The 12,846-nt window shown below is 39.2% G+C and overlaps 1 protein-coding gene across 12 annotated transcripts in view; it reads right to left on the minus strand.

Annotated features, from left to right (window-relative positions):
• The window catches only part of PRDM2 (PR/SET domain 2), a 126,453-nt gene that overhangs the window by 26,986 nt on the left and 86,621 nt on the right, over window positions 1–12,846 (minus strand). For 10 of the 12 annotated variants that reach the window (XR_005590301.1, XM_039508700.1, XM_039508702.1 and 7 more), the window contains 2 exons: window positions 7,998–8,102; window positions 1,876–6,325 (listed from right to left, as the gene is read on the minus strand). Coding sequence is in view for 11 of the 12 variants with exons in the window: in XM_039508700.1 (XP_039364634.1) it covers window positions 1,876–6,325; window positions 7,998–8,102 (4,555 nt within the window). In the remaining variant the exon portion in view is untranslated. Of the gene's footprint in view, window positions 1–1,875; window positions 6,326–7,997; window positions 8,103–12,588; window positions 12,648–12,846 lie in introns of all 12 variants that reach the window. The other 2 variants (XM_039508709.1, XM_039508710.1) reach the window with 1 other exon arrangement.

Below are 12,846 nucleotides of genomic sequence, written 5' to 3' on the forward strand. Positions count from 1 at the left end.
GATAAGCAGGCAAAAAAAATCCAGGGTTATGAATTTAAAAAGGCATATTCCTAAAACAAAACAGCAAACTTCCTTTTTAGCTGAACTATCCTTAAGACCAGCCAACAACACAAGTTGCAATGGGAAATGACAGAATGTCAAAGCTGTCTCTACATAAGCCCTTATTCACGCCATGAACACTTTGAAATGTGCAAAGCATCACTTTTTTTCCATGTACATTATTAAATAGCTAATCTGGATGCAAGGATATACATCTCTGGCTCCAAATTCTACTGATTTCCAGTATAATGTCTCATGCAAAATCCTTGGTTACTAAGAACGGTTTTACAGACCGCTCTTTAAGACAGAGACATTGATGTAGTGAGATAATTAGGGCTAGCTGGTTTCTCTTGCTCTTTGAAGACATTTTTCTGTATTATTGGCTGACAAATTCAAAACCTTTTTTCTGCTTCTCTTTCTTGTGTGTGTATTGATTTTATTTGTTGATAGTTCAAAGTAACTGGAGTCTATTTCCCCTTTTGCCCACTGGAATTATGCACCTGTGTTGAAACTTGTACTTTCAGGCAAAGTATTTCTTCCAAAGAATCATTAAAAATTAAAGGTCTGCATTATTGTTTAATCACAAGCACTGTACTGCAACCAGGAAAAAAAACCCTCAAATAACAAAAACAGAAAAAGACAGCTCTCCCCCCATATGAGTTTTGGAACAGTTAATTTGGGAAGAAAAAATGTAAGATCAGGCAGTTTCTGTCAACCACATCTGATGTTTACTATAATCACCCAAAGAGGGAGGCACTGCTAAAAGAACTGAAGTAGTATTGAGCAGGAAAACTCAGTGGCCTTGAGGCTGTAAATATGCAACCACATTATCCACTCCAGGATCGAAGGGGCTAAACAGCTTTAAAGGATAAGAGATCTCCAAACGATGGAGATCCCAATGATCTCAGAAGCACCTATGCAGAAGGCTAGACCCTTGTGCAATATGCCTAGGACCTATGTAGCCTCATATGCCTAGGAGTCCATTAGATACCATGCCGACCATGAATCCCTGTCAATACCTACCTCACAACTCCTCTGGAGGGATTGAGGTTTGGACCAGGAAGCCATATGAATTTCCACCTAGGATTTCCCCACTGGTTTGCTGGCAGAAAATGCCATGTAGAGTGGGGAAGCCTGAGTTATCCAGTCTCCCAAAAACCTTCTGAGAGGTTTCTGCTATGTTTTGTGGAGAATAAGGGAGAATACTTCTGCTCAGGCTCAACTTGCTGACAAATTTTGGGCCTGATGAGTTCCCATTCTAACCGGTAGCTAAACGTGGAGTAGGTAATTTTGCCCTTAATTATATACTGAGGCAAGTAGTTAATAGATTTTGACCAACCCATTGTATTATTACTATCTCTATTTATTTTTTCCATTATACTCTTGTATTATTCTTTATGTTATGAAGGCAATACATAAACAATAGCTGATCCAAAATATTTGGATAAATAATGGAGGAATTCAGTCATGATTCTTAACTTACAGAACCACTATGTATTAAATCTATGATCACTGTGTTTGACTGCACATTATATGTTGTAGCAAGGTCATGTTATCCAATGACATACAAATTTTGTTAAATATGTTTGCCAGGCTTTCCAATTCAGTTTGCTCCATCTCTCTGTGGATGATCTCATGGTGTGATTTGACAAAATGCAGAGATGAAGTATGTGCAATGTAGCTCAGCATGACTGAGCAACAGATCCAGCTGCAAGTTTTGCAAAGCTCGACCTTCTTTATCTTAAAATTTGAGAAAAATTCTAAAAAGACCAGGGAACTGAAAAGCTCATACGCAACATGTGGCTGTTTTACTCAAACTTGAAGCTAAAAGCTTACCTGAAGTCTTTTAGTTCTTGTTTTGTACTGCTCTCTTCTCTCTTGTTTTCTATTGTGTCTGCATTAGCTGCCTGCTGTAAGCTCCGAGTGATAGGTCCTCCAACCCTCTCTCTAGATTTTACACTGAACCTGTCTGTCTTTTTCTTGTTTGCCACTGCAGACTTACTTGGCAAAACGGCTTTATTCCTTTGTATTCTGACATGCAGTTTCTGGGATGTTTTGCTTGAGATTCCAGAATTATTCTTGGCTACCACTTTAGTTTTTTTCCCCTCAATGTGAGTCATTTTGGCCACTCTTACAGGGCTGGAGTTCCTTAACACTGAAGAGGGACTTGGCTTTTTGGATCTAATTGGAGGTATAAATTTTACATTTTGCTTTGATTTGAAGGATGCAGTAGGCAGCTGAATCTGCACAGGTCCTGAGGTTCGTGCTCTCGTCTTGCCCAAGTGAGCCTGCATACTCTGCATTTTTATCTCCGCATCTGCCGTTCGTCTGCGCTGGTTGTTGCCTTTATCGCCACTTGCAGATGATGAGAAGCTCCCACTTTTTTTGGATGACTTTTTTTTAGAGGAAGGGGAGATGGGTTTTTTGGGACAACTATAAGATGCATGTTTGTTCAAACTTCCAATATAAGTGAATTCTCTATTACAGTAGGGGCAGATGTGAGAGTCTGACTCAGATACACTATTTTTCAAGTCTGCCTTCTGCTGTGCAGATTTCTTTTTTTGCAAGATTGCTTTTTGGACAAGCTGATTTTTCTTCTTCAATGCACTTAGTTTTAGCTTATTAGAAGACAATTTGCTAATCTCAACATTGAAATTAAGTCTTTTAGGTTGTCCCATTCGTCTGAAGGCATTTTTCCCAGTGCCAGCTATAATGACCATGCCATTTTTAGGCTGCACAGTATGCTTCAGTGGTACTGGATTTTTTTTGGGCGTGTATCTCTTTTTGTCGCTGGCAGAGGCACATGCCAAGATGTGTTTGTGTAATTCAGGCATGTTATCAACGCTTTTCCCACATTTTGTACAACGAATGGCAGTAGTAAAGGTCTGTGGAATATTATGGGTAGTGAAATTTGTAGCAGTGGCTCCAATACCCATAGGATTTCGGTGATGATACTGAAATGGAGGTGGTTTAAAGCTCGGATAGTGTTGATTGAGGCCCAAACGAACATCTGGATCTTTTGACTTTACTCCAGACGCCATTATTTTTATGGTAGTATAAAGCTCTTCAGAGGAGTCATTTAGATCTTCATCCTCTTCTTCTTTTGAAGGTTCCAAGGAAACTTCTGGTAGGCTTTGCATATGTTCTACACTTGCCTTACTGGGATCTGTAAAATTCTGGGGTCTTAGAGTCCCACTTTCAAACTCATGATGTGTGCATTCTTTGTCTGGATGGAGATCTCGCTGATGTTGTTGCAAATTGCACAAAAAGGCAAATTCCTTTTTACAAACTGAGCATACAAAGATATTTCCTACTCCATGAAGCAAAAAGCGATGTTCTGACAAGTCAGTTTTTTCTCTAAACAGCTGTACACAGAATTCACATTTGAAGGGCCATTCTTCAGCATGAACAGATAAATGCTTAGTTAGGTCTTTAATAGAAAGAAAAGGTGATTCACAGACATTGCACACAAAGCTTTTATTGAACGTTTCCTGAACTACATCTGCTTCACTTGAAGTCTCTGGATCTTCTCTTGGCTTCAGGTGCTCACTTTCCATTTCCTCTTGTTTAAAAGCTATTATGGGGAGAGTACTTTCCAGATGATCAGCAGGGGAAACAACAGAAGAAACTACTGAAAGAGGAGGAGGAGAAGGAGATGATGAAGAGGAGGAGGAGGAGGTGGAGGAGGAAAAGGAAGAGGAGGAGGAAGAGGAGAAAGAAGAGGAAGATGAGGATGAAGATGAGGAGGAGGATGAGGAGGAGGAGAGGTTTGGAGGACCAGGTGAAGCAGTAGTAAAAAGTTCAACAGAAGGAACAGGAGATGGAGAGGGAGAAACTGTAGGTGAAAGAATTGGAAGTGGGGACTGTGTAGCAGTGTTACAGAGTGGTGATGGGCACGAAGGAGTGGGAGTGACACTGGCAGAGGCATCTGGTAGTGGTAAAGGAATAGTAGGAAGGAGTGGAGGGGGTTGCGTAGCAAGTGTTAACAAAGGAGGACAAGGTGGTGGGGAGGAAGGATTTGTTGGCGTTAGAAGAGGGGGCAGCTGACACAAGGAGGATATAGCAGATGTCTGAGGTAAAGGGGAAGCAGGGGAACTATGAGAAGGGGACTCAACAGTAGGTGCTGACAGACCAGGATCAACATCAGGTTCTGTCAGGGGTACTGATGATATACATGGACTTGGGCTTCTATTCAAAGTCAAATCTGGTGTGCTTTCAGTAGCTACATCTGTTCCGTTATATTCATTCAGCAGAACTTTTTGCAACATGCATGTGGTTGGTTTCTTCTTTTTAATACCACTACATGTTGGCTGCACTGAATTATTTTCTTTGCATTCCTTAACTTCAGAGTCACTATATGGCTTCTTATGCACACTTAGATCTAACACTGATTCCCAAGGAACCTGAGTCTTGCTTTTGACATCAGACCTTTGTTTTACACCACTAGATAAATCCAATGGCTGCTGGTTGCACACACTACCAAAAGTTGGAGTTGCTGTCCATTCCTTAGATATTTTATAGTCATCAAAACTCAGAGGACTCATAGTCTGTCTTTCCTCCCGCCCACATAAGCTCCATACAGGTGAGTTGCTGTGACTTTCTAATTTTGGCATCTTTGAACCTAGAACTGTATCATTCCACATGGTTTTTCCATCACCTTGTTTACCGAAGTCTCGAAGCGCTGGACTATGCTGTGGAGAACTGGGAGGAGAGCTGGTTCTCCTTTTAAACCTACTAGATACTGAAGGCAAAATGGGTGAAGATGTAGCAGAAGGACCTAATTTAGGGATTTCAGTTGCTGCTGGAGTTATCTTATTACTATCCTGTGTCTGAAGAAGTTGTTTCAACTTGGATGACAAATAAACACTTTTTTCTTTATGAAAAGGTAAGCTCTCAGCTGTTGAAATGCTAAGAGGAAGATTTAACGAACATGAAGGAGTTATAGGTTCTGGATCTATTTCAGTTTTTATTTTGGGTAAAAGAGGAGGGCTGGTTGTTCTCCTCTTTTTGGATTCATTGCTTCCACCGCTAGAAGGCTCCTTAGGAAGATCAGTCATGTGTGTGTGTGTAGACTTTAAATTTTGAGAAATTTCCACTGTGACTGGACTAAGTAAACAATTTATTCCATACAGGTCTGCAGAATTGGATTCCATCTCAATCACATCACAATTGCTAGTGCTACTGTTGGACTGAATTTTACCATCAATATAGTAATTTAAATTTTCTGAGATATTGCTGGAAATATCCATAATATATATGTCATCGGCTTCACCATCCTCTTCTAATTCTGTACTTGCTATATACACACTCTGGGCTGGTTGGGCCTGCTCGGTTTGAAGTTGCGGTTCTTCAAGAATGAATCCTTTTCTCCTGACACCTTTGGGAATAAGATGACGCTCATGAACCCTACGCTGGTGCCTACGCATGTTTGTATGCGTTCCAAAAACCTTTTTACAATATTTGCAAGGATGCAATTCTTTGGGTTCCTTGTTCTCAACAAAGGTAGAATTTGACATTTCTTGGGAGACCTTCTCAGAATCCAAGACTGCAAAGTCTTGCACAAGATTGGAAACATTTAATTCATCTTTAAGACCGTCCTCTGCAAATGTCTGTCCATCAGCAACATCATCAGACTGCGGGGCCGAAGTTAGTGTTAAGAATGGTTTCCTTTTTGGCCCTGCTTCATGACGCCGCTCATGCCTTCGCCGATTAATTTGAGTGCCAAAGGCTTTCCCACAGTATCGGCATTTGAAAGCATGATTGACACTAGATATATGAATATGCATGTGGCGTTCAAGTCCTTGCTTTGTTGTAAACTTCCTCTCACAATGCTGACAGGGAAACATAAATGTTTCCTGGAGGTCACCATTAGATACACCTTTTGCTTTAGGAATTTTTACAACCGGTGTTTTCTTCGGGGAGCTCTCTAGAGATTCTTCCGATATGCTTTTTTGTTCCTCCATAGATTCTAGCTTCTCGTCACATACAGCTGTAGGCTCTTTTCCAGGGCTTTCTTCAGGTAAATTAGCATCTTCCACTTCCTCTTCATCTTCCTCCTCTTCTTCTTCTTCCTCCTCTTCTTCTTCTTCCTCCTCCTCTTCCAAATCATCTGATCCACAAGTTATTGCTCCTGGTTTATCTTCAGGCATTGTTTGTGGCTCACTGGTAGGACTGGGGATCATTAGTTTTGGAAGAACATCTTGATTTACCATCTCCTGAATCACAGCTGTTTGTTCCAGTGACAGCACAGCAGAAACAGATGGCTTTTCATCTTCCTCTTTATGGTCTAAGAAAAAGAAAAGGAGGAAGAGAAGGAAAAGCATTAGTGAATTTAGCAAATTTTCCACAATATAATAATTTCATTTCCCCCTGTCCCCGCCCCCCATCACCAATATGCTCAATATTTAGGAGTACTAGAATGCTACTGTTTCCTGTTGTTAAAATGTAGTGTTTAGAATTAAAACCTGTATTCACATTTTCCTGTTTGCAATTTTTTGGCCAACATGTAAGGGACTGCATTCAATACACTGAGAAACTCAGAATTACTGCTAACATTGTGGCCAGCTAAGCCTCTTCCAAGAAAGAGAGCAGGGTTTTCACTGTGTATTTTTGGGTATTGAAACAAAAAATCTCAGATGAAGTTAACTGACTTTTGTCACCATTTTTAAAACTTAGGGCAACAAGATCTTAAATTTGAACTCTGCCTGGACACACATCTAAAATATTCAGTCAAATAAGTTTTAGAGTTTGGCTGAAAATTAAAATTACTTTGAATTTTGTTTATAATAAACCAATCTGGGTTTGGTTTTTTTAAACACATTGTAAAACATATTATTGGATTCAATTTGTTATTTTTCATTTTCTAAATTCTGTTTCCTGAGTAGCGGGAGAATCCCCACAGGCACAGACCATCCTCTTTTGAATCAGATACACTCTGAGCATCATTTGCTGCTGTAAACTGGCTCTGAAGGCACCTTTGTATGCCAGTTTCATTTACCTGCCTTCAGACATCATCAATACCTACTGATGAAGGGAATGCAGCTATCCTGATGATGATGTGCACAAGCAGAGTGTGTCAGCAGAGCAGCTGTGCAGTTAAGGCAAAAATACCTCTACCTCCTTTATGTGTCTAGCTTGGGAATGCTGGGGCATGGGGTGGGGAGATGGTGTCAGATTCCCAGAATTAATATTTTTTAGTGGGTTGCTCAGAGGGTAGTTGGAGGAAAAAGATCTTGAATGAAGCCAGTAGTTACATGCTGCCCTTACCTCCTTCAATTATACCTCCCACTGGTCCAACAACAAAGCCAGGGAAGACAGACTTTACATTCCTGATATTTCTAAACCAAAAAAACAATCAGGAAAAAATCTTAAAAAGATCCTTCAGGCCTTTAAAATATACATCACAAAGTGAAAAAGGGCAGAAGCCAATTTTGAAAAATATGGTCTGCAGGTCACCTTTAAGGTAGACTGCATCAATCGTTGTGTGTGTTAAAATACCACCTCTAAAAATTCTATTCTGTTTGCATTACACCGCGCTTTGTTTTATTCCATTGTATAGCAATTCAAATGGCTGGGCAAAGGGCTCGGGCAGCCAGTGGCTATATCATAAAATTATACCATGATTCCCTAAGTCATTTGGTACTACATCTTGATCCTAATTCTAAGTTTCAGAAGACTTAAATTTAAAATAAGGACTTCTTTATTATGTTCCATCTGAGGGTTCGGGATTTTATGTTTAATTTCTGTACTAAGCTAACTCTTCTGTACTGTACAAGGTGTGAACATATGACATACTTCTCAGAACGTAAAACTAGTAACTTCAAGTTATTTAACACTACAAGGTAGCTGGGCACGCAGTATGAACATTTTTATAGTGCTGCTAGTCTCTGTGTGTGTCCTCCTTTAATTCAATATGATACCTAAGGAAATTCATATGAGATAACTGAAAAAAATCTTACCTTCTTTAGACTCCCTCATATCTGTGGAAGTAAAATCCAAATCAGTCTTTCTCGGCTTTGTATCTATTGCCTTTTTCCCCTTGTTTTTACACTCCTTTTTCTTCCCTGAAAAATAAATTTAAAAAAGTGTCTACTGCTGCTCAACAATTTTTTAAATTTTTTTGGGGTGACAAAATTCAAAACCCAGCCCTCGGAAAAACTCCACATTTTTGAATAATTACTGCATTTTCCTGAGGAACATGAATGGCACATCCTCAATAAAAAGGATAGCAACATTCAAAGGGTACATTAAGTGTATGCAAAAAGATTGCTAAAGGGCAAAGCATAGAACAAAGGAAAATAAGGTGACTTGCAAGAAATTAACAGTTCAGCAAATTTAATCTTGATACCTGTTCTGTCACTAGAATTGATAAAGCAATAAGCGTGTAAATGCCTGGAGGAAAATGAAATGATTGGTACAAGGTAAGATGAGTTTGTCAGAAACATAAACAAGCTGAACTAGTTTTCTCTCACTGACTGAGCACAAAGAGGATAAAGGAAATGCAGTGTCACTCAACTAACTCATCAGATACAGGTAGCTGACATCTTCATAGGTATACTAGACAAACAAGACTTCTATAAAGGATGATATTATGCAATAATGGTATCTGAGCCAATTTTATGAGATAAGGTGGGTGAGGCAATATCTTTTATTGGACCAACTTTTGTTGGTGAGAGAGCAGCTTTTGAGCTCACACAGAGCTCTTCTTCAGGTGTCTCTCTCACCACAGAAGTTGGTCCAATAAAAGATATTACCTCACTCACCTTCTCTCTCTCTCTAGCATCATGGGATCAACATGGCTACACTGCCACTGCACTCATTAATGCTTAGTGTCAATTTGGGAAGTGCTGTCAATTGGTATTCTATGTGGGTGCCATTCTGGGTTCCATATACTTCTATGTAGGTTTTCAAAATAATTCTACATCTCTTTTCAACCATGACTTGGAAGAGAGTGATACAAAAAGCAGAGGGATCATAAACATGCCAAAAGAAAATATTAAAATACAGTATGTTTTTTACAAACTGGACAAAAAGATTAAATCAATGAAATTCAATAAAGGTAACTATAAAGTGGTTTACATAAAGAGTAATCCAATATAAAATTGGGTAATAGTTGTTAGTGAGCAGAATTACAGAAAGATAGGGACGATGAACATACTATACACGAATAATGCAATGCTGACACAAAACCAGAAAATACTAAAGCAACAATACCAGAAAGCAAGTCAGGTAGCTAGTCTGCTCTATCAGACATTGGTTAGGCCTCACTCGGGAATGCTGCATGTAACCTTTGGGCAGCACATGCTGATACACTTCACAAAGTTGAGAATGGGGGAAGGGGGGAGGGAATTGTTTACAAAGTAAGACCTATCATGAAAGCTTAAGAACCAGACATGCTTACTACAGATGAGAAGACAATTCTCTCCCTGAGAAATAGCTAAGGTGAGATAGAAAAGAATACAGAGAAATTCTCTGTCCAAGAAGCTGTAGCAAGAAAAGAAATGTAGGTCAGATATAACTTTGTAACTATAGCCAATATGCTGCTCTCCATTTGTGTGTGTACCATCTGCAAAGGGAGGCCTTCTGGGGAAAAAAGGGCCCAAATATGGAATTATCAGAAGACTTAGCCAATGATTTGAAAGATGCATAGAAACTTCATTTACAAATTAGCTTTGAGGGTATATTCTCCAGAGTTTTCCTCCTGCTCCTATGGTCTCTCTTCATCCAATTCTATGATATTCAAAGGGTAAGAGATGGGCTCTCACAGATATATGTGGGGTGGAAAAATGTATGTTTACATCTTCATTCTGGGTAAACTTTCCATCCTTGAAAAAATCTCACACTTCTGATACATTGATGTATGCTACATATTTCCCTTGCAGCTAATGGCTTGTCAACATGTGGAGTTATTCAAAAGTGCATTAAGTGAAACAGGAACAAGGAATTCTTATTCCAAAATAAGATTGTCAACATATGGAGTTATTCAGCACTAGCTACGGTACTTTAAATGCACACCCTACCTTAATCTGAATTAACTTTCAATTGTATGCAAGCCCTAAAAACAGCACTCTCTTCTGAAAATGTACACTTCTGCCTACCCCAGCTGCTAGAATGGTACCTCTACAAAAGAAGTAATACATCCTCTGCCAGATCTCTCAGACACAAAACATTACCTTTCTAATCATGGCCTTCCGGCCATAGATGTGAAATGTATTGTGGAATCCATGTCTCTCACTTAGCAGCACACTCTCCTACCTAACAAGCCACTGGACTTGCCTTACATGAACTGTTTTGAACTTAAATCTGAGATTATTCCTTTACTCTTTCAGTAAAAGATGTGCAAAATACCTGTAAGATTTTCCTCTCCATTCCTACTGAAATGTTTGAAGCATGCTAACCTTCCTACAAAAAAGTTTAAAGATCAAAAAGCTCAGCTTCACACTAGAGAAAATAAGAATTACTAGTTTTTATTTGGACACCATTGATGTATGAACTAATTTTATAGTTTCTCCCTCTTCTTTGACAAACATAAGTTTAATTAGTTGTCCAGCATTTCTCCACTTCTCTATATAGCTTTATAACTGTGTTTCATTCCATTTTTGGATATTTTCTTGTTTTCTTTTACCTTAACAGATTTCTATCAGATGAAGAGATCACTATATGTTACAATATTTTTTTTGGCCATCTCTGGATCATACATTACTATATGCAATGCTCTCTCTCAACTGAGCAGCTTTATACCTCATCTTACCCCTAAATACTGTAATGTTTTGTCTCTAAGAACTTCCCTGTCACACCGACCTGAAATTGGGCATCATTATCAAGTGCTGGGAAAATGTAGCTGGAGACTAATCAGAAGTTTCAGCATGCTTTCTGATGCTCCGACTGACTGTAATGAGTTTCTCTGTGCATCTTTACCTGCCAAGCTCCGCAATTCAATATTATATGCCATTAGTCAGAACCTCTGATAACCTTTGAAAGAAAAGGAGCCACAGCCAGGATCTTTAATGCAATTCCCTATCTGCGCACAAAGGGCTTCAGAGCTGTACACATCCAAATATCTGTGCTAATACACCTGTCATCCCTGCTGAAGCTTACAGCAAGTTTAATTGATGCAACCGTACCTCTGGGACCAAAAGGTAAAAAATATAAAGTTTCAGTACGTTCTTAAAGGCTCAAATGTTCACTGCAATAGATTCTAGAAACCACTGTACGCACCAAGTGCCATTATATATCCTTTGGACACTGCCTGTAATGGGCTTTGAACAACGTATGGGTTGAAACCCAATAATTGAATTTTGAGAGCACAGGCAAAATTCCACAGTTCCTTCTCTCACCTTCTGGTGAAGCTGGAGTGGGGGTGAAGAGAAAAATTGGGTCTCCTGGTCCAAACGCCAAGACATGTAGTGTTCTGAGGTCTTCTGACCCACAGTCTTTCTCTCTCTCTCTCTCTCACACACACCTCTCTCTCTTTCAGGACCTGAAATCTCTAGGAGCCTCACCTTCACTTCAAATCCGGTGGTGGTTGAGGACTATATTTTGCCTGCCCTACATGCTGTGGCAGCTGGAGCTATAGTAGACAAACTATTTCTAGAACAGTGTGGAACAGGTCACTGGGCACTTTTAAACCTATACTGCCACTTCTAATATGACTGCTATAAAACCTTTGAAACGGGAACACAACTAACTCTTCACTTCTGAGAATTATCACAATGCATGTCTAAGATTAAGGGGCTAAGTAAATAGTTTTCTACATCATCACAAGGGCTTTTCTTTTGTATTTAAGTGATAAAGAGAATGCAAACTTTCCCAAGTTTCATCCATTTATACAATACACTACCAAAAATGTAATCCCCAAACTACCACTATGACCTGAGAAAACAAAAGAAGAGCAGTCTTCATAACTGAAGTTATTTACTTAGGGCTAAAATTAATGCATCTAGTTGCTTATGGGCTACTAAAAATTCCTCTCTCAATACCAGGATGAAAAGAAGGTAATTTCCAAGCCCCCTCTAGAAAAGCCTCCTGCTTTAAAAAAAACAAACAAACCCTAGTTGATATACTTGGAACATTTTCAAGTTCATGGCCTTTAAACAAATATTTTTGAGAGAAGATTCATCTGGCACCTACTTGCTTTTACTCAGAATAGCCAACAAGCTGACTTGCATGTATATATAATTTTAGATTAGTCAGATCAATTTCCAAGGAGTAACGGAAATATCTATTGCTTTTCAACAGGGTGTTTATTTTTTTTTTCAAATACACATACAGCAGTTAGCCACATCTTGCCTTTTTCAGGTTCTGGTCTGCTTATAGAAGTGTTCAAGTAACACAACTCTCAAAGACTCGCATATATTATCCAACACATTTCCAAGCAAAAAGCAATAGCCACAGCACTAATAAGAACTGATACCAATGATTAGCTAATGGATTTTTGCCCCTTAATTTTCTGGTAGTTTAAGACTTCAAGACCAGCAGAAGACCACAGAGGGGAAAAATACAGTATTGAACCTGGTGGAAGCCTGAGTATAAGTACACACGTGCACTTACCATCAGGTTCCTGAAGGGTCCTACATGGCTGCTACTGCCAGCTGGATCCTCCACTTGGTCTAAACAAGAAAGATACAGGAATGAAACACAGGGAAAGTGAAATGGAAACAAATGACTAAAGAATAAATGAAAAGTAGAACTAAATATATATGTATATGCATAAAAAGAATTGCAAAAGGAGGATGCCAGAGAAAACTGAATGAAAGAAACAGATGAAGAACAGCTACACTGCCTACAATGACAAAGGTCAAAAAGGGG

Source organism: Mauremys reevesii, linkage group 21, assembly GCF_016161935.1.
Source record: "Mauremys reevesii isolate NIE-2019 linkage group 21, ASM1616193v1, whole genome shotgun sequence".
Lineage (NCBI taxonomy): Eukaryota > Metazoa > Chordata > Testudines > Geoemydidae > Mauremys > Mauremys reevesii.